The sequence below is a fragment of the Pelophylax lessonae genome (assembly GCF_965119305.1).
Source record: "Pelophylax lessonae genome assembly, chromosome: 3".
Lineage (NCBI taxonomy): Eukaryota > Metazoa > Chordata > Amphibia > Anura > Ranidae > Pelophylax > Pelophylax lessonae.
The window spans coordinates 643,958,760-643,986,703 of NC_138770.1; the positions used below are offsets into that span (position 1 = coordinate 643,958,760).

Here is a 27,944-nt window from a genome sequence, read left to right on the forward strand (position 1 = left end):
TACCCCTAGGATTTCTGGCTATGCTCATCTTAAAGCAGAGTTCCGGCCTATTTTGCAACTTTAGTTAATTACTGGAGTGCTCGCTATGCTGATCAACAATTGGACATTTTCAATTTTTTCGGGGGTCCCTTACCTTATTTTCAGGGCATTTTTGATTGTACTTCCTCCTTCTCCCCCCTCCGTGGCCGCGGCCAACGACATCACTTCCGCCTTTGCATTGCATACTGGGAGCTGTTTGTCATCACTCCCAGGAGGCTGGAATCAGGAAGAACTCCCAGAACACTCCCTGGAATCAGGAAGAAGGACACAACAGATTACACTGCGGCTTCAAATGCCCACATCCAAGATGGCCGCGCTCAGACAGCATTTTTAAAAGTAAGATTTTGACTAAAATCTAATACTATACACCTTGTAAGTATGAGAATAGCGGTTCTGTAAAGGGCGATGGATTAGTATTATAGGGGTATTTTTAGTTAAAAAAGGTATTTGAGGCCGGAACTCCACTTTAAGTAATGGCAAACGATTCATGTAGCATTTACTTCCTGCCCTTAACTTAAGTATGCATGCAGGAGATTGTGCTTAGCTGAGAAAACCCCTCCTCCTCTTCTCCCCTCCTGAAGACTCCGGGACGTATAACATAATTTGCCTAGCCATGAAAACCAGTAAGTAACTGAAGAAATGTAAAAAAAAAAAAAAAAAAATTAAAACTAAATAAGATTTACTTTCCTATCTATTTACTAATGCTATCAGCATGAGGATTAAAAATAATCAATGTTGATTGGGAGAGTGAAGTTCCACTTTAATGCAATTAATGCATTAGGGTAAAAAAAAAAAAAAAAACGTCAGCCTTTAGAACCACTTTAAATAAAAAAGGCCATCTCCCAACTGGAAAAAAAAAGAAGTTAAATATAAAAATACAAAAGGAAAATCAGAAAAAATCTGTTAAAGGCCAGGAAAAGAACATAAACAAGACTGTACTGTTCATCTCTGTGTGTCTTTTTGTTGTGTTATATTTCCTTTTAGTAAATCTAAAGCAAACCGAATGCATGCAAAGGTCAGAAGTTTGCATTGAATTAAATGGTAGCGGTGTTTATCAGATTAACAGCTGCTAACCCAGCTGCTCACTGCGATCGTGGCTCGGTAGGTAGGTTAAATTGCTGGCTTTCAGCTCTTCCCACGTGTTCTGTGCTGAAGGCTCTCAGCAGAGCTGGAAGGAGAATTCTTGTTAATGCAATATTTAGGTACAATAGCATTACAGATATTTAGAACGCGGAAAGAAAGAAGACGCAGGTTTATTCAGACTAAACCGGCAGATTTTATAACAGCCTCTCACATTTTGCTCTTAAGGCCCGTACACACGTACCGATCGTCGGCATACAAACGTCGGTGGACGAAGGATCTGCCGATTGTACGCGTGTTAGTATGGTGCCTCCGACAGATGTCTGCGCACAATCCGCGGACAAAAGTCTTTCTTGCAAACATGAAAATATTTGTATGCCGACACCAGAACGGACGATTGTTCGCCTGTCAGTACACAATTCGGCCGACAGACCGCAGATTTGCAAGACTGGGCATGCTCAGAAAATAGAAAACACAGGGAAAGTTAACCATTACATGACATCACTTCTGCAGTCGGTGGACAAAATTCTTGTGCTGTCCTTGTGCTGTCTTTGCACTTTTCAGCAGACACCGACATCCCGGGGAGAAAAGAGGAACATTTGTAAGCCGACCATCGGTACGTGTGTACGGGGCTTTAGATTAGATATTTTGTAGCAGCAGTGGCGTACCTAGAGCATTTGGCACCCGGGGCGGATCCTATATCTGGCACCCCCCCCCCCCCCCGACTTTAAAATGTAAAAACACCCACAAAAAATGTAATGTTTTCAAGAATATTTTTTGCACAAATTTCACAGCCCCCCATCACAGTGCCCCTTGCAGTCTGCCCTCCGTCTCTCTAATCACAATTCCCCTTTTGCACTCTCTGCCTCCCCTGCACAGTCCTACCCTCAGCATAGATAGATAGCTAAAATTTGCAATGTGTTTAAGTTTGAGTAAGAGATTGGAGACTTGCTAAAGGAGATATTCAGAGACTACAGACGTGATACAGGAGATGATCAGAAACTACAGACATGATACAGGAGATGGTCAGAGACTGAGGACATGATACAGGAGATGGTCAGAGACTACAGACATGATACAGGAGATGGTCAGAGACTGAGGACATGATACAGGAGATGGTCAGAGACTGCAGACATGATACAGTAGATGCTCAGAGGACATGATAGAAGATAGAAGAGCACTAGGGGGGCCGGAGAGCACAGACGAAGCACAGACGAATCAGAGAGCACTGGAGGTGCTGAAGGGCACGGTGGGGGGGGGGGGGGAACTGGAGAGAATTAAGAGAGGGTTTGGAAAGCATTGTAGGGGGGTTGGAAGGTGCAGGGGGTGGAGAGCACTGGGGGGACAGGGAGCACTTGGGGGGGGGGGCGAGCAGGGAAAATCAGGGGGGTGGAGAGCACTGGGGGGACAGGGAGTACTTGGGGGGGCGAGCAGGGAAAATCAGGGGGGTGGAGAGCACTGGGGGGACGGGGAGCACTTGGGGGGGGGGGGCGAGCAGGGAAAATCAGGGGGGTGGAGAGCACTGGGGGGACGGGGAGCACTTGGGGGGCGAGCAGGGAAAATCAGGGGGGTGGAGAGCACTGGGGGGACGGGGAGCACTTGGGGGGGGGGGGCGAGCAGGGAAAATCAGGGGGGTGGAGAGCACTGGGGGGACGGGGAGCACTTGGGGGGGGGGGGCGAGCAGGGAAAATCAGGGGGGTGGAGAGCACTGGGGGGACGGGGAGCACTTGGGGGGCGAGCAGGGAAAATCAGGGGGGTGGAGAGCACTGGGGGGACGGGGAGCACTTAGGGGGGAGGGAGAAAGCACTGTGGGGAGTTGAAGAGCATTGGGGGGGGCTAAAGAACAGGGGGGGTCTAGTGCACTGGGGGGAGAGGGGCTAAAAGCACTGAGGGAGGGATTAGGAGCACTGGATGAGGTTAAGAACTTTGGGGGGCCAGCAAAAGAAGTTGTATAGGAGGGGGATGGGGCAGCTGCATATAGATGAATTGATCTTTCCCTATTCTTCCTGCAGGAGGGAGAGGAGGAGAATCAGTTATTCAGCAGGAAGCTGCAGGAAGAATAGAGAAAGATGAATTCCTCTATATGTAGCAGCCCCATCCCCCTCCTATCCAGCACACACTTTTGCAATGGGCACTCACCTTCTTCCCGCCGAGGCTCCGCCCCTTATTCCCGCCGCGGCTCCGCCCCCTTATTCCCGCCGCGGCTCCGCCCCCTTATTCCCGCCGTGGCTCCGCCCCCCACTAGCAGCACGGATTGAAGGAGCTGCCAGCCACTGCAGCTGCCTTCACACTGCGGGATCTGTCTGACTCTGGACACACCGGCTGACACCCCCCAGTGAGTGGCACCCGGGGCGGGCCGCACCCCCGCCCCCCCCATTGGTACGCCACTGTGTAGCAGGGATTTATAGCAGGTGGAAATCTCTCATTATGGTTGGTGGTCTGTTCCTGGCTACAGTAAATTTCCATACGGTTACAGATTGCTACATGATCCTTAGCTGTTACATATGATATTAGATTGTAAGCTCTCAGGGGCAGGGTCTTCCTTACTCTTTTGTATTGAATTGTATTGTAACTTTACTGAGTCCATTTATAATGTAAAGTGCTGCACAAACTGTTGGCACTATATAAATCCTGTAAAATAATAGTTACATCCTTGAGGGTAGGGACTGATGTGAATGTACAATGTATATGTAAAGCGCTGCGTAAATTGACAGCGCTATACAAGTACTATACAAGGTGATCTTTGCATCATTTGCACCTTATTTTGGTACGGATTGTCACTTGAAAGGAATAAGGAGCACCTAAGCACAGTGCACTTTTCACTGCACACTTGTATAAAGGGCTATATTTTGCTTGGGACTTATATATTTATTTATTGTATTTAATATTTATTAATTGCAATTTTACACTGGTAACTTGCTTGTTAATAAGGAGCATTTAAGCACATTGCACTTTTCACTAGTTTGCTTGCATAATTCATACGTTTCATATATATCATTATTTGTTCATTGTATGGGATTTCTTTCACTGGCAACTTGCTTATTTTATTGAATTGAACTATTTGGGTTATTGATTTATTTATTTATTTTAGTTACACGTATGCACTTTTTGGAGTTTTTACCAATTGCAATCATGGCTTATGGCATTGGTCTTTGAAGCACTTTATGCTTATTGCAATGTTGCACTTCTTGCACCATTGCACTTTTAATTTAATACACATCGTCTAGCACTAATTTCTAGCTATATCCCTTTGGGGATTTTTCTTGATATATTCCCTATTTGAGCTGTGTACCTTCTTTGTTCTTAGAGCTATACAAGTACCTGAAATAATAATAATAATGAGGAGTTACTATGGACAGCAATATTGTAAACCCCTTTCTAGGGCCCATTTAGGCTCGATTTACACCTAGGTTGCTTTTGAGCATTTCTGTAGTGATCTTTGCTGTGCTTTCCACTTTTTTTTCACCACAATTTGCATTTTGCGTTTTTTATGCTTTTTATTTTTTGAAAATTTGTTGTTAGGCAAATTTTAAAATGGAAATCGCGCAAAATTGCGGTAAAAACACAGTAAAAAAGCACTGCATGCTTTTCTGCAGCTTCTCCATTAAGTCTATTGAACCAAAAAAAGTGGGAAATAAAGCACCGTTTTGCTTTTAAAAAAGTCCCTGACCCTTTCCAAAAATGCAGAGGCACAAAAATGCATTGATGTGAACGTGTTCAATAGAAACCCATGATAAAAAAATGTCTTGCATTTCTGTAAAAAGCATGAAAAAAAGCATTGGTATGAATGGAGCCTTAGATATAGGCGTATAGTGTCATGGTCAACGTGCGTTTTCTTTTTTGGTTGACTTGCATTTTATTATGTGTTTTTGAAATTAGAATTTGTAGTTTTTATTATTATTATTTAGTATTTAAATAGCACTAACAGTTTGCCCAATGCTTTACAATAAAAAAGGGAGACAGTACAGTTACAATACATTAAAATATAAGAGGGTCGGAGGGCCTGCTCATAAGAGCTTACAATCTAATTAGGTGGGGCAAGTGGTACAAAAAGTTACAACTGTAGGGGATGAGCTGATGGAAGTGATAAAAATGTAGCTAGTTGGAGGTGTGATAGGCGATCCCTGAAGAGATGAGTTTTTTCAGGGATCACCTAAAACCAGCCAGCGTTGGAAATAGCCAAATGGACTGAGGTAGAGAGTGGCAGAGGATGGGAGAGGCCTGGAGATGAGCATGGGAGGAGGAGACAAGAGAGCTATAGAGCAGGAGGAGGTCTTGGGAGGAGCAGAGAGGACAGTTTGGGTGTGATATTTGGAGACAAGATTGGTAATGTAGCCCAGGGAAGAGATGTAAATTACTTTGTATGCTGTTAGTTTTTTTTTTTTTTTTTAATTTAATTCACTGGGCAATGGGAAGCCAGTGGAGATTGGCAGAGAGGGGTGGTGGACACTAAGTGGTTGGTAAGGTAGATGAGCCTGGCAGCAGCATTTATGATAGATTGAAAAGGGGATAGCCTATGGAAAGTTAGGCCTATGAGAAGGGAATTGCAATAGTCAAGATGAGAGATAACAAGGGAGTGAATGAGTAACGTAGTTGCTTTATTAGTTAAAGGGGTGATTTTTGGAGATGTTATGGAGGTGAAGTCTACAAGCTTTTGATAGCTATTGGATTTGGGGCAAAAGCACAGGTCGGAGTCTAGGAGTACACCTAATACCCTGGCATGAGGGGAGGGATTGAAAGTTGCATTATTGATCTTTATGGAAAATTCATGGAGGGGGCACGAGCTGGGGAATATTCTCAGTTCAGTTTTAGAAAGATTTGGTTTAGAGGTGGTATTGGAAGCAGTGGGAGATTATCAAGTGACCAAAAGAGGAGGTGTAGCAAGAGAAGCGAAAGGGTCCAAGAATAGAGCCTTGGGGGGCTACTACAGTAAGAGGAAGTAGAGAGGAGGAGACAGAGTTAAAGGTAACACTGAAGGAGCGCTGTGATAGGTAGAAGGAGAACCAGGACAGAGCAGAATCTTGGAGGCCAAGACAGTGGAGTTTATTGAGGAGGAGTGGGTGGTCAATAGTATCAAAGGTTGCAGAGAGGTCTAGTAGTAAGAATATGGAGTAGTTGCCATTGGATTTAGCAGTTAAATCATTAGTGAGTTATAGTAGGGCAGTTTTTGTGGAGTGCGGCGAGTGAAAGCCAGACTGTAAGGGATCAAGAATGTTGTTTTCAGTGAGGAAGAAGCTAAGATGGTTGTATACTAAGCATTCAAAGGTTAGAGGTGAATGAGAGCAGAGATGGGTCTTAAGTTGTTCAGGTTGATGGGGTCCAGTGAGGGCTTGCTAGTAGATAGGGAGAACGTCATCTGTGACGAAACGCGTAAGGTCACGGCGTGCTGACGTCATTCCTTTAGCGTCCAGGAAGTGCGGACGAGCACAGCCGACGGGCCGGCGGCTTCCTATATGCGATACCGTTATTTTCCTGCATGTGAGTGTTTTACTTTATATATTTTAATAAAGCTATTTGGATTTACACTATGGAGTTCCCTTCTCTGTTTTATGCCGGTGTTACTCATCGGGGACTGACGTTTTGAAGAAGTTGTGTGGAGCCAGTGAATCATCTGCTTATTGCCTGGGCTCACTTATGCGCAATATAATAGAGGTCTGGTAAGAGGCGTTATGATCAGTGGTGGCCATTATCTTTCCTATTAATATTTTTGGACTTTATGAGCACTTTATCTGTATTCTGGTAAGGAGTACCTGTATATGCCTGATTCATCAATCGGTGCCTTTATTTGGATACTAACTATGTTTGTGTATATTACCTTGGTGATCTGACATGTTATCTTCTGGGAGTTCAACAGGCGATCCCCTTTGTGGTCAAGTTCATCAGGATTTCTGTTGTGGATTCCCTGCATAATTTATTTAGCTTTCTGGTAAGCATATTACCATTTGGAGGCAAGGAACAATCATCACATGATTCTACACATCACTATTTCACTTTTGAATTTATTTTTGGACATTTATTTGTTACCATACTGAACTTTTTAGCGCAACTTTTTTATATATGTACTTTGGTAGGGTGTGGTCACACTTGAAATTGCCGCTTTTTGTATATCTTTCCACCAGCGCGGTTCCTACCCATTTCTATTACTTAGTAATCTGTGCTTGCTAGTAGATAGGGAGAGATTGAAGATGTGAGTTAGAGAGCAAAGGATAGAATAGGAGAGTGACTGTAGTAGTTGTGAGGGAACAGGATCCATCAGGTCCAGTAGATCGAGGAAATGTTGATATTATGTTTGGATATATTTGTATATCTACTAATCATCACAATAAATAAAATTATTCATTGTATCATTGCTGGGGGCCCTAACTCCTGAGCTGCCCATACATATATCGAAATTTGGATCCATATATGGGCATTGTGGTTGTGCAGAAGTTAATCTACCAATTGACTTCTGTACAACTGCCCTGCTGGAAAATTTCCTCTTGATCAGCGCTGTGGGCTATAGCTAATTTAAATAATCTGTGTATTCTGATGCCGGGGTTAGTCTCCCTGCTGTCAGAATACAATGACTCAGTTGGAGGATTCCCCATCCACCTCAAATGTATGGATGAGAGAATCTGGTCAGATTTTGTGCCTTGGCATTACAATATTGACTGCATCTCAGTTCTAAGGATCTGTTGATCTTACAATAATTAATATGGAATGCCATTCGGTTTATTTATTTATAATGTAAAGTACCTTGCATTCATTAAATTATGTTCTCTTGGATAGCCACTATTGGTTAGCAGCAGCCAAGTATATATTATCTGTTGAATTTGTAATTATGTGTTTACAGGATCTCCGCGGGCCTCATCAATTGCAGCATCACGCATGGAGCAGGCCATGTCTGAGATAACCAGGCACAGCAGTGCCCAGAAGCAGGGGCCCATGCAGCAATGGATCACTCTCGAGCAGATATGGCTTCAGGCTGGTGAGTGTCATGATGCTAAAACACATATGATGAAATGCAAATTGGCTTATCTCAGCCAGTAAGGCTGTACCTGTATTGTTAAAAGGTAACTCCACTTTCCTGGGGGGGGGGGGGGGGGGATAGCAAATAAAGTATAAATAATATGTTGTATACAATGGCGACACAAGTCATATTGTAATTGAATGTTATTAAAAATGGCCTTTCCTTTTCAATCTGCAGCAGCTGTCATTTACTGAAAATGCAAAACAATATGGCTACTTTGAGTTGTTCTGTACACAGAATGCGCCCCCCCCCCCCACACACATTTCCTGCTTGTGTGATTGGCTCACCAATATTCCCAGAAGTCTGCCTAAGAAACAAGTCAGATTTCAGGCATCCTCTGCAACAAAAACATTTCATTTTTTGGTGAGATACTCCCAGTAGAAACACGTCTAAAGGGATGCAGGCCCAGCAGCTTTCCTCATTAGTGCTCTGCAGCTGCACAGCTGATTTATAATTATGAAACCACTCGCATTAGACACACTTAGCACAGAGGACCAAACAAGGTTTTCTTAAGAATAACAAAAAGGTAGGAATCTGCCACAAAGGTTGTTATAATCCCTGCAATGTACAGAGATCACTGTGAGTGAGTGCACATTGTAAAATTAAAGAAAATATCCTAATGCCTGGCATAGGCAACCCTAACTCTTAACTGTTTTGCTAGGATGTAGAGTTGGATCCAGGTTGTATCTTTCACACAATGGCTTCAATCATTCAACATCTGCAATTTTTGTAACCTTTGTAATTAAAAATAATTAATATGTACAGTTTTGGAACCAATATGTGACCTTGGAGTTGGAGAATGGTTGCTGCCATCAGATATTCAATACTACTGCTCAATCAGGTATTGGATTGTAGGGCAAAAGACAACCCACCTGGAAGTATGGGAGCTGCAGTCACTTACCGGTCTTTAACCACTTGACCTCCAGAAGGTTTTAACCCCATCATGAGCAGGACATTTTATGCTATTTAGCACTGTATTACTTTAACTGGCAATTGCGCGGTCATGCAACACTGTACCCAAATTAAATTTATATCAGTTTTTTCCCCACAAATAGAGCTTTCTTTTGGTTGCATCTGATCACAACTGGGTTTTATTATTTTTATTATTTAAACTAAAAAATTTTGAAAAAAGAAAACAATGTGTTCTACTTTCTGTTATAAAACATATCCAATAAAATCAAAGTTCTTCATAAATTTAGACGAAAATATATTCTGCTACATGTCTTTGGTAAAAACCAAACTGTGTTTTTGGGGACACTATACTATTGGGGACACTGGTATTGTACTGATCGTGATGAAAATACTGATCTGTACAGAAACTATACTAGTAACGGTGGTGGTAGTATGACGGTTATAGTGGCGCTAACTGACACTGGCTGGGAGGGATACTAACGAACACTGATGTCGCTAGTGACATTAATAAAGTGATCAGTGATAATACTGTACACCAGGGGTGCCCAACTGGTGGCCAGCAACCTTCTGCTCTGGGATGGTGGGTCAGCTTATCAGTGTTGTGAATGTAGCCAGCGGTGGAGGAAGCAAGCAGCTGCGGAGTAGAGCTGGATAATATTTCCTGTATAGCGCCGACTCCTATCACAGGCGGAGTGATATCAAATGCAATATGCCTGGGACAGCAACAGGAGACTGTTATTAAAGGTCAGTTTATTACTAAAATCAGTGTGTATGTGGACATATCTGTTCTGAAGTGGTCACTGGGCCGCCGTCAAACTGATCCGCAGGTGCAGCACAGTGCATCTGCGGGTTAGCTGCATTGAGCCATAGACTTATTACCTGCGGGTTTGGTGTGCTTTCAGAAAGTGCACCACACCAGCAGGACGTAATAAACGTCTATGGCAAAGTGAAGCTAACCCACAGGAAAGCCACAGGTGCACTGCACCGCAACCATAGTGTGGGTAAACCGTAGCACATCAGTGTGAAAGCAGCCTTAGGCCCCTTTCCTACAATCGGGTCCGCCTGTCCGTTTTTCAGGCAGACTCAATTAGACCCTACATTCACCTCTATGGAGCGGCAGATGTAAATGGACTTGTGTCCGTTTACACCCACCTACCTCCAATCTGATTCACTAGAAAAAACAGATGGGGATCCATCAGCTTCTGTCTGGGCAGATGAGATCCGAGGTCCCATAGAGCGGGCTGTGTTTGAATATGCAGAGCAGACTCGGAGTGGACACTGACCTGTCATCCGCCTCTTCCGTTCATTGTGGCCTGCGACCAATTACCAAGTCGTTTAAGTGACCCTTGTTCTTCAAAAGGTTGGGCACCCATGCTGTACACTGTACTAATGACACTTGCTAGTTATCAGAAGGGCAATCAAGGGGTTATCTGTTGGCCTGACAAGTGTATGCAAGTGTATGTGTGCTTCTTTTACTTACAAATCTGGCTGGAGTCTAAAGTTGCTTTCAGTTCTAAACGATAACTGAAAGCAGGGATAAATGCAGCCGGAATCTGTGTGTTGTGTTTACAATTACACAGATCTCTGTGCGGTGATTGGCCACAGCTGATCAGCAGGCATACAGCCAAAACCATTGGCTGTAACCTGCTGACAAACTCGTGCTGTGTCCAATAACAGCACAGGTCAGCAGGGGGCACACCTCTTAACCAGTAAGTTCACTGTGGCATACGGGTACGTTGCGGTGCTTGGGGGAGCTGCTCACAGCAGTAAATGTACTTTTGGCAGGTGACAAGTTTGTAAAGGTTTATTATTATTATTATACAGGATTTATATAGCGCCAACAGTTTTCACAGCTCTTTACTAATTGAGGGTAGACAGTACAAATACAGTACACTTTAATACAGTAGGAAGCAGATAAAACAAAATACGGTGTTCAATGGACTGAAAAGACAGCCACAGAACCACCAAGGTAGTGGGACTTTAAAGGTGGATGGTTGTGGCACAGACAGAACAACAAAGAATTGAGTTTAAAAATACATTTTATTAGTTTCCATAATACATTAAAAAGATACGAGAAACGTATCCAGTAATTTGTCAGCAAGAATTAATCCATGAGGAGAGAAATACAGTTGATACAAATACTGTGTTGTTGTGAACCGAGGAGATGTAGGGGGTAACCGGGGTCCTACATGTTTCGCCATTTCAATGGCTTCGTCAGGGACCAAGTGGCTTGTGACCTCTCACAATAGTTCAGCACATAATTATCAAAGGCAACACAACTGTGAACTGCATTATTGGTCGTGCGTGCAAGGCGGTACCAGAACCTCCCCAGGTCCTAAATGGACGCAGGGTAATGAGTGCCTTAATAGGCCAGGCTAATGCTGGACCGGGCCAGGACAGAGCAGTCGGCTATTATATCAGGTACAGCAAAGAATGGTAGAAAGTCCCAGCCTCAAGAAGCCGGACCAGGTTTACAAGCGTCCCGCGCACTGCAGCGTCAGGTAGTGATGACCTGGTGGTATCGGTTGGCAATAAGTGCACCTCTGTCAGTCACCCAATCTCATTTTCTCAGTAGGAAGCAGATGTTTCTGCTCTTTAGAGCTTACAGTCTAAGAGGGAGGGTCAAGAGATAATAGCTCTGGGGGATGTGCTGATGGAGAAATAAATATACAGTTGTTAGGTAGGGGCTAGATAGGCTTCTCTGAAGAGATGAGTTTTCAGGGATCGTCTAAGACAAAGTAGGAGATAGTTGGTCAGATTGGGGTAGAGCACTCCAGAGGATGGGAGAGGCTCGGAAGAAGTCCTGGAGGCAAGCATTGGATGAGGTGACAAGGGAGCTAGAGAGCAGGAGGTTTTGGGAAGAGCGAAGAGGACAATTATGTTGGTATTTAGAGATTAAGTGGCAGCCAATGGAGGGATTAGCAGAGAGGGGTAGCTGTCGGGCGATTTGTAAGGTGGATGAGCCTGGCAGCAGCATTTATGATGGACTGAAGGGGGTGATAGCCTGTTTGGAGGTAAGTCAATGAGGAGGGAGTTGCAGTAGTGGAGGCAACAGATGACCACGGAACAGATTTGAGGCTTTGTGGCGACATTGGTTTGAAAGGGGCGTATCTTGGATATGTTGCAGAGGTTGATGCGGCAAGCTTTGGACAACAATTGGATGTGGGGCCGAAAGGATAGTTTGGAGTCCAGGATTACACCTAGGACCTTGGCATGGGTGGATGGGTTGATAGTAGAGCCGTTGATTTTGACAGAGAAATCAGGGGAAGTGGCACGTGGGGGAGGAAATATCATGAGCTCTGTTTTGGATAGGTTAAGTTTGAGGAACAACAAAATGAGGAATGGCTGCACTTCTCATAGGATGCAATCAAGATTTTTTGTGTGATAAAATCCAGCACAGATGTTACAGGCATAAGGCAGGGGACAAAAAGATGACGCGTTTCACACGACTATGCATGCTTTGTCAAAACCCTATAAGTTCAACCACTAGAGCAATGAATATATACAAGATTCACACCTCATGATCATCCAATTATCAGTAATTAATTACAGGTATATAGACTCAGTAGTTGAATTCCCCTTTTCTTCTATTCGTAGCCATTTTGGGGAAAAAAAAAAAAAAAAAAAGAGAGAAGAAAAGAAAAGGACCAAATCCTTGCATCTATAGGGTAAAAAATGTTGTCAAAAGCATTTATGTATCCACATGCAGGATATATATATAAATAAAGTGTGTGCCTGTATAAGGGAAAAAAATATATAAAAAACCAAAGACATCCGAATAGAAGAAAAAGTGAAAATAAAGTGAAAATAAAAAACCACAAGTAAAATCTCTGTGGAAGCTTCCACACCACAAATATTAGTGCCATGAGCCTCAAGGTATGTTGATATCCAGATATGAAAATGATAATAAACAAATGTAAATATATAAAGATATATGAATTCTATCTATGAAATACATATACAAATAAGTAAATTTGTATCATAAGTCACATAACTCAACACTATCCAGACATCAAAATATCCAGTTAAGAAAATATAGAGATGTAAGGAATAGAGATGTAAAAAATAAATCCCATTTATAATATCCATGAATGGAACCTAATGACACTAGAAACACCAATACTGTAACCTAATCATAGAAATGGGATAAATCCCATTCAAAGTTTAGGCCAGCTGGTATCCTCGTACCTAAAGAAAATATCCAGAACACTTTGCGTTTGCATAAAATTCTAAAGTTATCACCCCCTCTCCTAGGGGTGCTGACCTTTTCATTGCTCTGCATTTGCAATAAAGAGGTATCTCTACTATGTGCCTCATTAAAGTGCCTTGCTACATTAGTATTGTGCTTCTTCTTAACATCATGTATGTGATCAAATAAAAAATCATGAAGCATTCTAATAGTGCGACCCACGTACTGTATTGCGCACAACTTACAGGTAATTAAATAGATCACATTCTTTGTATTACAATTGATGAAAGACCCGATTTTGAAAATCCCATTATTCGCAGTGGAAGTGTTTTGGTCATCTTTAATCAATCGAGGACATCATGGGCAACCCTTTGCTCCACATTTAAATATGCCCTTAAAATCCAGCCAAGTACCACTGCGGGTGCAGGAACTTGGAGAGGATTTTTTCGTAGCGTTCATCCTCATACAAAATCAGTAAATTACATTCAATCACTCTTCTAATTATTTTAAACTCAAAATTGTATGTCGTGGAAAAAATGGGAGTATCAGTTAAATTGGTCCTAGAATTTTTTACGTAGTAACTTCTCTCTCTGTGTTTTCTCAGCAATATCAATTACTCTCTGAATAACATTCGACTCCAATCCCCGAGCACGGAATTTATCAGCCATAATAGTTTTTTATTTTTGAAAATCCCTCTCCTCGCTGCAGATCCTGCGCAACGTCAAAAACTGCCCCACTGGGATACTTCAGGTCACATGATGGGGGTGCCCAGGCCAGAATACGCACGGAGGAGAGTGTTGCCCGATAATGGCTTTCTGTGTAGGCTAGATATAATATGACCTTCACTATGAGACCAGGTCACATCAAGGAAGGGAATGGAATCACTGTCCATATGTCCAGTGAACTGCAAGTTCAAATTATTATCATTTAGATATACCAAAAATTGTTCTATAGTTCCCACAGAACAGCAACAAATGAACAGCAGGTCACCTATGTAGCGATGGTAAAACTTGATGTGTATGCAAAATGGATTAGTATCCCCAAAAATACGAACCCTCTCCCACCAACCCATGCATAGGTTGGCGAGAGAGGGTGAAAAACGGGCCCCCATGGACGCCCCGCACTTCTGGAGATAAAAAAACGCCATTGAAAGAAAAAAAATGATGAGTGAGTAAATACATCCAAACATTCCAAAATGTATTGCTTGTGTGTGGATGAATAATTACTGTGGTTATTTAAAAAGTATTCCACCCAGCAATCCCAATGTGTGTGGTATGCAAGAGTTTAAACTGGATACATCAAAGAAAATCCATGTGTCACCGTCTACCCACTCCATTTGTTCACATGCATATAAAAACTGGTTGGTATCCGTTAACTAGATAGATTTTTAACAAGGGGTTGTAATTGACAATCAACCCAAAGACCTACATTTTCATTCAGTGATCCTATACCAGCCACTATGGGTCGCCCAGCAAGGGGGGTGAGCCCTTTGTGAGTCTTAGGGAGATGGTGGAATACTGGGATGATATGAAAATCTGGTACCATAGCTTCTCCTTCTCTATCGGAAAGAACACCCAAACAAACACCTTTGCGAATCAATGTGGCTAAAATAATCTTAAATCTAGCGGTGGGGTTCCCCCTTAATTTAATATATGTTTTCTCATCTGATAATTGTCGTATTGCTTCCTCTTGATACATGGACGCATTCTGTTTCGCCACTAGACCACCTTTTCAGAATTCTTAATTACTATAGAAGCATCCTGCTGAAAAGAGTTCAAAGCTTCACGCTCACTTATAGTAAGATTGTCATTATGTATATAACCTCTATTATGCTTGCGGGATGCTAATCTAGTACGTTTTTTATCCACCGCTTTTTGAAATAGATCCATAGACTTGTCCCTAGAATTCACAGGATAGAACTCAGATCGAAGCCTGAAGGAGGCTCGCACCGTTTGGGTGTCCGTCTCCTCCACACTATCAATTGATTCTCTCTGCAATTCCTCAAAGTCTTGTAGGGCACATAGGTCTCTAAAGCCCATATGTATAGGTGATTCTAAAGCACTAGTCACTTCCATATCACCCAAATTTGTGTTCTGATTGTCCTGATAATAGTGTTTCCATAATGTAAGTTTGAATTTGAGGAAGTGATGTGACATCCAGGCTGATATGTCTGTTAGTAAGTTGGTGATGCATAAGGAGACAGATGGAGTAAGTTGGGGTGTGGAGAGGAAGATTTGGATGTCCTCAGCATCGAGATATTGAAACCCATGGGAGGCAATCAACTGACCAAGGTAGGAGGTATAGATTTTTTTTTGCATTCAATAAATTTTTATTGAGTTTTACAAAAGAAAATATAGACAAAACAGATAAAACAAAAGATTGAAATATTCAACAGGTTCCAATGCATGTACACACTCATATAGTGAGAGCAACAAATGAATGGTGCAAAAGCAGACAATCAGAGTTATCAGGAATATCATACAATATTCAAAGCATCACATGTTATACAACGGTATATCATATGGTAGGAAGGTGGCATAACGTAGCATAATAAAGATAAAATATACAACTGTACTTGGATGTAGTATGGGGGCGAGAAGCCCCTCCACCCTGGAACCAGAGCCCTAAGGAACAATGTCGACAGGTCTGGTTTGAGGGAGCCGTCCCCCCCACCACACGGGTCATTAGGAAGGTACAATTATTTCAAGAGAGCCTAAGTGTCTGATTCAGATAAGGCCAGCATTCCCATGACTTTTGGAATTTTTTATACGACAGGGAGTTAATTGCTAGGGATTTCTCTAAGAGATAGTTATCATTCACAAGCGCAATCACTTCAGACAGATTAGGAGTGGTAGTAGATCTCCAATTCCGGAGAATCAGGGTCTTGGCTGCTAACAATATGTGGGTCACCATTTGTCTATAGTTAGGAGGGTAAATATCGATGTTGATATTCATTATAGCCAATTCAGGATTTGGGGGTGAAAGTACTCCTGTGCAGGAGGAAATACACCGGAAAATAGTATGCCAAAAACTCGTGAGTGATGCACAACCCCACAAAATATGTTGTAAGGTTCCTGTTTTGTCACATTCCCTCCAACATAAAGAGGATATCGATGGTGCCATCTTAGCCAACCTGTAGGGTGTATAATACCATCTATTGACAATTTTAATTGTAGTTTCCCAGTGATTAGTGCACTTAGAAAATTTATATATGGAACGTAGAGCTGTCTGCCACTGTTTAAAAGTGAAAGTTGTTTTCAGGTCTTTCTCCCATTTCAACATATTAACCGTCTTCTGGGAAGAGGTATCCCCTGATAGGATATTGTAGAGGGTAGATATACCTTTGTTAACTGGGGGGTTTGTTATCAGGAAGTTCCATGTAGGTAAATTGACATGGGTAGAGGATAAGGAGTGTTTCCCTATAAGAAAGAGTATTTTTGAAACAGTCATCGATGTGTCGGGCGGTAGTTTAAATTCTGTCATTAAGTCTTCTTTACACTTGGGGCCTAAAGGCGACTGGAGTTGTGAGATCCGAGTTAGTCCCAGATCTTTCAATTTGGAGACGTTTAGGTTGGTATAGATAGTCGTGAGGATGGATAAGGGTAGTTTGTCAATGTCGGAAGGTATCACTCTTGGTTCCATTTTATTAACCGTTCTCCAGGCTTGGAGGGAAGCTTTCACCGTAGGGGGGAGCTTAGCTAAGTTCCATGGGATCCAAAGATCTCTCAGGAGCATTAGATTAAGGTTAGAGGTGGGTACTAGATGTTTTTCAATTTGTGACCAGAGAGGTGTTTCGTCATGGGGGGTCCAATGTTTAAGCTGATCTAGTCTGGTGGCCCAATAATAGGCGGAGATATTGGGTAAGCCCGCTCCCCCTAGGTATTTGTGGTTAGTATATTGTATGCAACTCTCAAGATTGAGAAAAGGAGAGGTCCAAGAATAGAACCTTGGGGGACCCCGATGGAGGAGAGGAGGTAGTAGAGTTGTAAGTGACACTGAAGGAGCGGTGGGATAGGTAGGTTGAGAACCAGCGAAGAGTGCAGTCACAGAGACCAAAGGAGTTTAGTTATTTGAGGAGGAGGAGGGGGTGATCCACTGTATCAAAGGCAGCAGAGAGATCCAGGATAAGTAGTACAGAATAGCGTCTGTTGGTTTTAGCCGTTAGTAGGTTGTTTAAGCTTAAATGCTGTCAAACTCGCTTCACTACTTAAAAAGTTGCTGAACTAGACTGAGTGTATAGAAGGGATGGACAAAATAATGAACTTCAGTATTGTTTACAGTTTCAAGAGCAATAGTTTCCAAGGTGCACACAAAGCGTGGCAATACTTCATTGATGAGGAACAGTTGGCGAAAACCAAAATTGAACAAGTACCATTGAACACTAATAAGGAATGTGGCCAAACAACTTAGAACTACTGCAGGAAAAGTGACAGCAGAAGTGTAGATCAGGGGCACTAACTTCAAAGGCTTGTTACAAGTCTTTGGCTTGCTGGAAAGTTAAAGCAAGGAGGGCTCTGGAACTCGCACCTTGAAAACAAGTTAACAGGAGCATCGTCTATGTTTCTGTCCTGGCAAATTCCCAGACATGGGTTTACTTTTACCAGGAAAATGTAAAACCAACATAAGCAAAGTGTTTTCTCAAAACACATTATTCTAGTTTTGGGATGGTTGCTGTCAGTAAGAAATTTGAATTGCCTTGTATCTCATCACAGTTCCTAGCTTTCCCAACTACCATAGCCATTCCAATGTGTTCTAACTCTTGGATAGGTCTTATTCTTATTTTTTTTTTTTTTTTTGATCCTGCAACATGGAAAAATGCATTAAAATAAATAGGATTCTTCTTTATTAGCACAAGGAATGAGGCACCACAAATTGTGGGGAGAAAAATGATCTCCGAAGACAATTCCACCACTGGGGTCTCTGAGACACACCAACAGTGATCTAACAAGAAATGTAGATTTTACTACAAATTCTTAGATAATCTGTTTTGGATACTTAACAGTTCAAAGCTGTGGATGTTTAGTGCGTTAGACCTAAGGTCATTAATATAATTTTTTTCTCTACAGGCCTTTACAGCAAAACATTAATTTTTAGCCATAAAACTATGTGTGATATTAAAATGCACATTTCTTATCAAGCAATATGGCCTGTCAGAGGAGGTCTTTAGATGAATCCAAAATACCTGCATTAGCTCTGCCTGCAGCATAATTTAAAATGCTGACAGAATGTTGATTTCGATTCTGTCCTAGTTAAGCTCAAATCTCATTTTATACAGTACAATACATGACAACTTATGTGAAAATAAAGATTTTTGCAGTGACATCTATAATTGTCGCACATAAATGAGATTAACGTCATTTTCAGTACTGAAGGAACAGAATGCCACAGAAAATTCAAGATACAGAGTGATACAACCATTTTATAACTTTATATTTTTATGTTCTGTTTACTATATATATATATATATATATATATATATATATATACGTGTGTGTGTGTGTGTTTGTTTCTTGTTATGATTGACTAGGGTCGTGTAATTTTGAGGTGCATTTTACGAGAATGTTTAAAAGTTTTTAAATGATAGAAATAGAATTCCAACTGCGCCAGAAAATTCCAGTACCCTCACATGGGATGACATCATTAGTGATAAAGATATTAATAGGTCGATGGAGGAGTACAGAGAATGAATATTTTCAAATGAGGTCAGAGTTATAGGATAGAATAGTAAAATTGGGTAGTCCCAATGTATATGGAGATGTATAGTCCCAGCCAGTATTACAAGCCAGTAAAGATAATTACAAAGATTGAAAAAGAAGTGGAATGGTGCACAGGGTAGATGCAGTTATTTGAAAAAATAAGTACAACTCCTGGAAATTGTTCACTTTTTTCAACATATTTGGACAGGTAAATATTGGATCTGATTAAAATAGCGCCCACAGTTAAATATATATATATTTGAACAAATGACACACAAAATGGACATGGTTTATTGATTCTCAATATCCAAATGAACAAAAATGCAGATCTGTCATATGGAAAAAGTAGATACAACCCTGCATTTATCACCAATTCAACTCCATGAAACTACAATCCATTTTTTTTTTTTGATTAGGTGATTACAACCTCCTTAGGAAGTATACAGATTTATTATTGTCTGGGGTCTGGTGTTCTCATGGAACTCTGTAAGGCCTCCAGAAAGTAATTAGCTGATGCCTATGAGTCTGGCAAAGGATTTCAAAAGATCTACATATGATTTTAAATTAATCAGTCTACTGTAAGTTAAAGAGGAGCTCCAGTCCCCCCCCCCCCAAAAAAACATAAATAATCAGCAGCTACAGTATTTGTAGCTGCTGATTTTTAATATAGGGACACTTGTAAGTGGGGTGCAGCGTGCTGCGGAGGCAATAACTCACACAGGCTGGTGCAATAAGAACTTGTACTGAAGCAAAGCAGTACCAGTTCACAACAAACCCGGTGGGAAAGTTGCCCAGCCGGGTACAGTTTCAGTGGTATGACAGGAGCAAGTTCCAGCCGGAATTACAGCAACTGTTATGGGGGTGCAGAATGCGGCCTGGCCAACTAGTACCCAACCGGGAAGGTGTCCAGAAGAAATGCAACCCTATGCCTACCCTGCTAGCTCTAGTACTAACCCTAACAGAAGGGGTACCTGTCCCTACTCTGTCCACTCACAAAAAGCGCATCAAGCCGGGAGCCATGACCTTAAATTGGCTATGGCTGAGCAATGATGGATGCTCGAGTCACATGGGGCAGCAGCATCCAATGGTATTGCTTCCCCAGTAACCCAGGAAACCATAGAGCAACCTAGTTCCTCCTGACTTCCTCTCCAACAACAGCAGAGCTGTGGAGAGCGCCCCATGTCATTGAGAAAATAGACTGCACCTGCCTACACACTTACCTGTCCAGGGATCCAGCGCTGTCCTCATCCGAGCTGATTCTTTAAAAGTATTCAGGTCCAGCCGCTGGCATCTTAACTAAGGAAAAATGGCTGTGAAAATGGCTGTGAAACCCGCTGCGCTTTGTGCCTTTGGGGGAAGTTCTGCTTTAAATAATATACAGGTTGAGGAGATTTGTCCAGGTTTGGCCAGCCAAGCAAATTCAACCCAGGAGCTGAATAGCTGATGCTAAAAGAAGTCTTTATGTACCCCAAAATTTCTTTGCAGGGCTTTCGGGCAGCTGGGGACAAAGTGCATGCATCTACAATCAGAAAGAGATTGCTTGATGCAATCAACCTGCATGATGCAATCAACCTGCATAAGAGGTGTGTTAAAAAAAGAAACAAAAAAAAACTGTCCAAAAAGAACATTAGAGCAAGCTTACAATTTGCTATTAAACATTTAGGCTAAGATAATAGGATAATTAGAAAAAGTTTTGTTTCGCTTACCTTGTTTTTAATGAAAATACCTTCCTTCCTCTTCCTCCCTCTGCGGCTGCGACCCGCGCCGTCACTTCCTCCTTGCATTGACTCCTGGGAGATGAGCGTCATCAATCCCAAGAGTTAATGCGCCTGCACCGGCCCTGCTCGTCACTTCCGGTGCAGGCGCGTCATTCCCTGCTGAACAGTTTCTGGGCATGCCCCGAAGCTGTGCAGGGATGACGCGCCTGCACCGGAAGTTGCGAGCATTGTATTCTGGGACTCCGACGTCACCAAAGAGGACGCTCCGGCTTCAGCTGCCCACACCTGAGATGTCAGCGCTGGACAAGACATTTTCAAGGTAAGTATTTCTTCTAAAAGGTAAGTGAAACAGGGCACAGTTCAGAGCCTATGGTTGTTTAAATGCACTAGCCCTGACTGTCCCGGGGGTATTTTTAGGTAAAACATTTTTTTTTGCCCGGAACTCAGCTTTAAGGACAAACCTACAGACCCTATCTTGTTTGTAACCCGGGGACTTCCTGTACATGGTTTTAAAATGGGATATCAACCAAGCTCATGAAGATGGGATGGTCTGGTGTCCACTAACATTTCGCCATATCCATGCACTGCAACTTCTTTGCAGTCATAGTAGCTGCCTAATAAGACGACTCTAGTGGTACTTGTACAAACCGTAGAGTTGTTATTTTTATGTTGGAATAAACCGTATTATTTGTTCAAAGGAATCATACTATTAGAGATTCTGCTGGATCCTGACCTTTTTTGACCTTGTTTGAGTTATCTTCGATCTCCGGGGCTCAGAGGGCCATAGTCAGCCATCATAATTAAACATGTAAAATTTTAATCAATGCAATACTGCTTTCCACTTCAAGGTTCCTATGTATCAATGCGTCAAACTGTGTAACTGATGCTTTTGTTGTATATTTTAGAGTGTTGTGCTCTCCACCTGTCAGAAATAACAGGATTCAGCAAATAATACATTTGGTGGGTAACTAGGCCAGAGGATTACAGGTTGATAATGATCAGAAGGTTAAAGGCCTCTAGCCTAGGGATGAATAATTTAACAAAATAATGAGCTGGTAAATCCCAAAACATAACTAGTTAGTTATTTGCCTATAAAAAGCATTGTATGTTCAATCCTGGCTTCTGAAACCCTTAAATGATATGTGTTGGCCTAGGTCCTATAGTTCATCATGCTGACTGATAGAAAATGATGCCTGATATATAATATAATATTAATAGGGTACCAACTTCCAGAAAAATGTCAAAGTTGAAAAATGGGGAAGGGGAATAGGTGGGGCCTCAAACTCCCCAAATGGAGAGGTCCACGCAAGGGAAAGGGTAAGGGGAAAATAGGATTGGATCTAGATTTTTGGGTACCGGTAAGTCATAGAGAACGAGAAATGTTAAAATAAAAGATATCTTTATTAAATATAAAAATCTTGCATATGCTTAATACATTACACAAATATTGACGAACAGGTCGACCGTAACAATGCCAACCTATGTTGATACAATTTCCAAATATGGAAGAAACCAGAAGTATTGCCACAAATTCCTCTACATGTTTCGCAGACTGAGCCACTTCTTCAGGAGGGTTTAATAAATAAAATGTAATATCTGAGAAAAATGAGACAAAAGCAAGTGAGAAAAACATATTATCTGCTTATAGGGAATTTACAATGTGTATGGGGAGTGATAATAATCTCACCTGTGGTCACAGATGGAAAGGAAGGCTCAAAGAAGGATCAGGACCATCAAAAACTCTCACCGGTTGGTATGGGAGACCTTAGATAAAGGTATATATGGGTATAAAAAATTTGAAAAAAAATCAAAAAATTCTCAGAAGTGATATGTTATCATATACAAGGAGGGGGGGGGGGAATGGGAGAAGGGGAGGGGAGAATGGAAGGGGAAAAAAAGTGGAGGGAAGGGAAGGAAAAGGGGGAGGGGGAAAGAAAGAGAAGCAGAGTGAAAAGGGAAGGGAAAAAAGGGGGGGGGGAGAAATGGGGAGGGGAGAGAAAAAGAAGGAAAATAGAAAGGGAGGGAAGGAAGGGGAGCGGGGGAAGGAAGACAGGGGAAAACGAAGTAGAAGGGAAGAGAAAAAATTGAAAGAGGAAAAAATACAAAAGGAGAGAGAAAAGGGGGAAAGGACATGGCTGGGGTAGCCATGAGAGGGATGGTGGTGGATAAGTGAAAGATGTATATATACGATAATATATAAAACATACCAGATAAATGTATCAAAAACAAATGATCCGCACAGAGAGGGTCAGGTGACATCAATGAGGGATTGTTGGTAGGTATGCTGCTTAGTCAGCCAAAATAGCTTGAAAAAGAAGAAGGAAGCGACAAACCAGGCAAAAAAAATGCTGACTGATAGCAGGGAACATGCAAATTCAGAGTAGGGAAGATCCCCTTTGCACCATGGGAGCAATTTTTATTTTTTTTTTCCAAACCTACACTGAAATGATATGCTGCAGGAAGTGTCTACACATGGGAGTTAAAATTCTATACTGTGCTCATATCTGTAGGTGTAAAATAGAAGTGCCATTCATTTTGTCACAAATTGAAATTGGGGCAAAATTTTCATTATTCAGAGATTTGGAGGTATCTTACTTTCCGTATCACAATAGTAACAAATTTCAGCAAATTCAAAATAAATTCTAACAAAACAAATTATCCGAATTTGAAATGGAAACCTGCAGTAACTACAGTAAGGTATAAAAGTGAAATAAGATTATTATTCCTACTTAGGCTGCTTAATAGAATAGAATAAAACAGAATAGAATAGATTAAAATAGAAAATAAAGGAATAGAATACAATAGGAAAGAATAAAAAAAGATTGGAACAGAATAGAACAAAATAGAACGAATATAGCAGTCTTCCGAAATTTGAATTTCAAATTGATTTGAAAATAACGAATATACAAAACAAATCCAAATATATAAAACTAATTCCCGGAAACGAATCATTCTAACATAATGAACATGATAAAATAAAATTATTAACAAACAAACAAATCTGAAACAAAACAAATGTTTCCATTGTGCACATCTCTATTAACTTTACAAGTCTGCATAAATGCCTGAAATATCATTATATAAAGCCACAGTTTAAAGTGTTACTAAGCCCAGGGGCCTGCATTCACTGTATCTGGTCTGTCACAGTACACAGAACATGGAAATGCAATTATTATAGTAAATATAAACTGCTAAATACCTTTTCTCATCAGCAGTATATAGCAGTCTTGTGACTTCTATCGGTGTCTGGTTAAAGCTTGTAGGAGGAGTTTTTATTCTACGCTGACTGTCCTTTGAGGCTGCATGACCCCTGACCCTCTGTATGGACAGTGCTGGTTGGCCCTGTGCTGATCACATGTACCCTCCCAGGAAAAAATAAAACTCTAGCAATACACACCAAACTGAGCATGTGCAGAGTGCCCCTAAGGCTCCGTACTATAAGGAGATAGATTGGGGACAGTAAAATAAGGGAAGGATCAGAGAAGACAGAATAAAACAACCTTTTTACACAATGCAGAGGTGTAACCCCTTAAGTTGCTCAGTGAGTATAACAAGCATACTTTACTGCATATACAGAGTGGTTTTACTGTTGTGGGTTTAGTAACACTTTAATAAAAAAAAAAGGAAAAAAAACCTCTACCTTTAACAATTAAAATAGAACTATAGGCAAAACAGTTTTTTCCCATTTTGGATAGGGCAAGTGAGGGTTATAACCCCTTGTGACGGTGACAGGTATCAGACCCCTGGCCTTCTCATCCAACTCGTGACCAAAGACCAGGCAATCTCACATCCTGCCGTCACTTGCGTAACAATGCCACTCTCAGCTGCACCCAGCACACAGATTGTCCAGCTTGCGGGACCACAATCTAGATGCCAGCAGACTGAGAGCGATTGTCACCGGGCTAATGAAACAATTAACCCTTTCTCTGCCACCACCTCTACGTTATAATGAGCCCAGAGGAGGCTCGTAATTTTAGAAATACCAATTATGACTTTAGAATAACCATCTGTAACACACACTGTCACCTCAGACAGGAATGTTCAGGTGATTTATCCTAAACAGAAGCGCTCTTTCAGGAGGCAGGTTCTTTGGGTCAGTTTGCGTTTAAGAGCTTAGAGACAAAATTAACACTTTTCAAAATAAGGTTTAATTATAAGAAAAGTTTAAGATTGGTGCAAATAAAAATATTTACAGAAACATGGGTTACAAAGAAATAGAGACACAATTCAGCAATTTAGAAGAATAGATAAGAATTAGAAATGGAAATACTTGAATTCAAAAAGTCCTGGTATTATCTTAGTTTCAGAAGCTGAACATGTGTGATCAGTCTCCAATGAATAGATGTTCCTTTCCTTGATGTTACATGAGACTCAGAGCTCCATCAGCTCCTGTCTTTTTCTCTGAGATCAAAGTAGCGGCAAGGGACACCGCTGACCAATTACAACAGAGTGGCAAAAGGGCTGTCCAGTGGTTTACGACCATTTCAAATGTACTTTTGTGGACAGAGTCATACCACTATTAATATCTCGACATATGTAAGGGTTACATTCTTGAAACTGATATTTTATAACTAAGCATGTCATTTGCTTTCAAACAATATCAAACATGAATATCTTTTATCACAGAGGGAATATCTTATCGCTCGTTCCAATTCCCTGTATGACAGGGTGACCATGTGTGGTCTTGTTGCGTCCAGTATGTTATTCGGCATTCAAATATTTACTTTTTGTTAATATGTTATGTTCAGGTAAAAAGTTATGCATTTTGTGTGTAACTGTGGTCATTTTCCTAATGAATGATTTTCACACAGCCTGGTCAGCCGTAGTGAACATCTGTGCTGATAAGGGTTGCTTCTTTTATGATCCGGCCGGAATGTGTTAATATAAGGCTGCTTTGAAGCCGTGCATACTAAGGTTCGGTGACCCCGGGAGTTAATTAACACTGCCAAAAGGAGCTGGGGTGAGGGGCGGGTAAAGGAATTACCTTTTTGTTTTTTTAAAACTGTCAGCTGAAACACAAAATGGTTGCTTGCGACAGCTTTAACGAAATGGCTGCCTGACAAACTGGGGTCCCAACGCACGATACCATTACACCCCTGGCAGAAATTTTTTTTTTTTTTTTTTTTTAGACCTGTTGGCTATGGAACAGGAAGTGAAGGTAAATCTGTCCAGGAAGTGAGAGAAAATCCCTCCAAATTAAGGAAATCTCCCACCCTTTGCAGCTCTAACACTTCTGGGAAGGCTGTCCACAAGGTTTAGGAGTGTGTCTATGGGAATGTTTCACCATTCTTCCAGAAGCGCATTTGTGATGTTGAACGAGAAGGGCTGGCTCTCAGTCTCTGCTCTAATTGATTCAAAAGGTGTTCTATCGGGTTAAGGTCAGGACTCTGTGTGGGCCAGTCAAGTTCCTCCACCCAAAATTCGCTCATCCATGTCTTTATGGACCTTGCTTTGTGCACTGGAGCTCAGTCATGTTGGAACAGGAAGGGGCCATTCCCAAATTGTTCCCACAAAATTGGGACCATGAAATAGCCCAAACAAAAAGACATGAACTACCCAACAAGTGAGATTATCCAAATAATATCATTGAGGAAAAAAATGAAATAGTCCAAATGTCTTGATATGCTGACACTTTAAGAGTTTCCTTCACTGGAACTAAGGGGCCAAGCCCAACCCCTGAAAAACAACCCCACACCATAATCCTCCCCCCACCAAGTGAGTTGGACCAGTGCACAAAGCAAGGTCCATAAAGACATGAATGACCGAGTTTGGGGTGGAGGAATTTGACTGGCCTGCACAGAGTCCTGACCTTAACACGATAGAACACCTTTGGGATGAATTAGTGCGAAGACTGCGAGCCAGGCCTTCTCTACAACATTAGTGCCTGACCTCACAAATGCGCTTCTGGAAGGATGGTCAAACATTCCCATAGACATACTCCTAAACCTTGTGGACAGACTTCCCAGAAGAGTTGAAGCTGTTATAGCTGTAAAGGGAGGGCCAACTCAATATTGAACCCTACGGACTAAGACTGGGATGCCATTAAAGTTCATGTGCGTGTAAAGGCAGGTGTCCCAATACTTTTTACAATATAGTGTATATTGGGGAGTGGATGGTTTATTGTACTTAGGTTTTTTTTTTATATATATATTTTTTGCTAGGATATGTTATTAAGAAATGAGTTCTGACCCAACCATGTTGTATTCAGATCTTCATTTTATAGACAATCATACATTTTCTAAAGGGAAGATCTTGGAGGTTTTGATTGTTTTTATAGGTTATGGGTGTACAGCACCCTACAGGTAGGTGCTAGGTACTGTATAGTGGGCCTTGGCTGCCTAACAGCAGGGCTATGATTTCAGCTGGCTGTCATGTCTCCCAGGTGTGTCTGCTAAGAGGGGAGTCTCCCCACTGGCTCCATGAGAGGATTCTCATTGGACAGTGGAGGAAACTCCATCAGAGACACATTCAGGCCTATATCTACCCCAAAAGGCAGATTCTGCCACAGAGGATTCTGGGAGTGGGTATAAGTTCTGAGGGAATGCATAACGCAGCGTCTTTGGTGGGAAGCAGAGTCCCAGGAAGGAGAGTAGGGCTGTCTCTCCTCCTGTCAGAGGAAGCGGGTGTCCCGGGTGGTGGCCTGGGAATCCAAAGAGTGTGGAGCTGAGCTGCAGAGGGGATCCGGTGTGCCGAGAAGCAGCAGAGAGCGAGAGGGGTCCAGTTCCAGGAAAGCCTACAAAGGTTGTGAGTACTATGGACTGCCCCTGGTGGTCTGCCTAGAGTCAGAGGGGACCACTCCGGAGAAGGTTCTAGGGATCCAGGAGTCAGCTAACTGTTAAAGGGGGTGCCTGGTCAGAGGACCCTGAAGTATTAGAGGGGGTACCTAGTCAGAGGACCCTGAAGTATTAGAGGGGGTACCTGCAGTTTGGGCCCTGAAGAGTCAGTGTACAGTGTGAAGTGTACAAAGTTGAGAGTTGCAGCAGCACAAGTAGTGACAAGGAGCTACCTCAGCCAGTGAAGGGTTGGAGGGAGCTGTTCAGTGACTTTTGAGCTACGTCATGTATCAGGAGTCAAGAGTTCTACAGTCCTGGAGCTTCTGAGCTAACAATCCAAGTTAAAGTCGAGGTTTCAGCACTAATTCAGTCAAGCAGCATTTGAAGCATCAGGAAGCGCTGGTCGGCATTCAGCTGGCACCCAGACAGCGTTAGTGAGCATTTTTTGTGCAAAGTCCCAGTTAAGCCTAGAGGAGCATCCTACTCATTCCCTTCTCCCATCCCCTAAATACAATAAAACAAAACAAA

The 27,944-nt window shown here is 42.0% G+C and overlaps 1 protein-coding gene across 1 annotated transcript in view; it reads left to right on the top strand.

Moving 5' to 3' along the window:
* The window catches only part of TTC7A (tetratricopeptide repeat domain 7A), a 596,795-nt gene that overhangs the window by 457,172 nt on the left and 111,679 nt on the right, over positions 1-27,944 (top strand). The window contains exon 18 of the mRNA XM_082252340.1: positions 7,952-8,086. Coding sequence (XP_082108466.1) covers positions 7,952-8,086 — 135 coding nt within the window. The remainder of the gene's footprint in view (positions 1-7,951; positions 8,087-27,944) is intronic.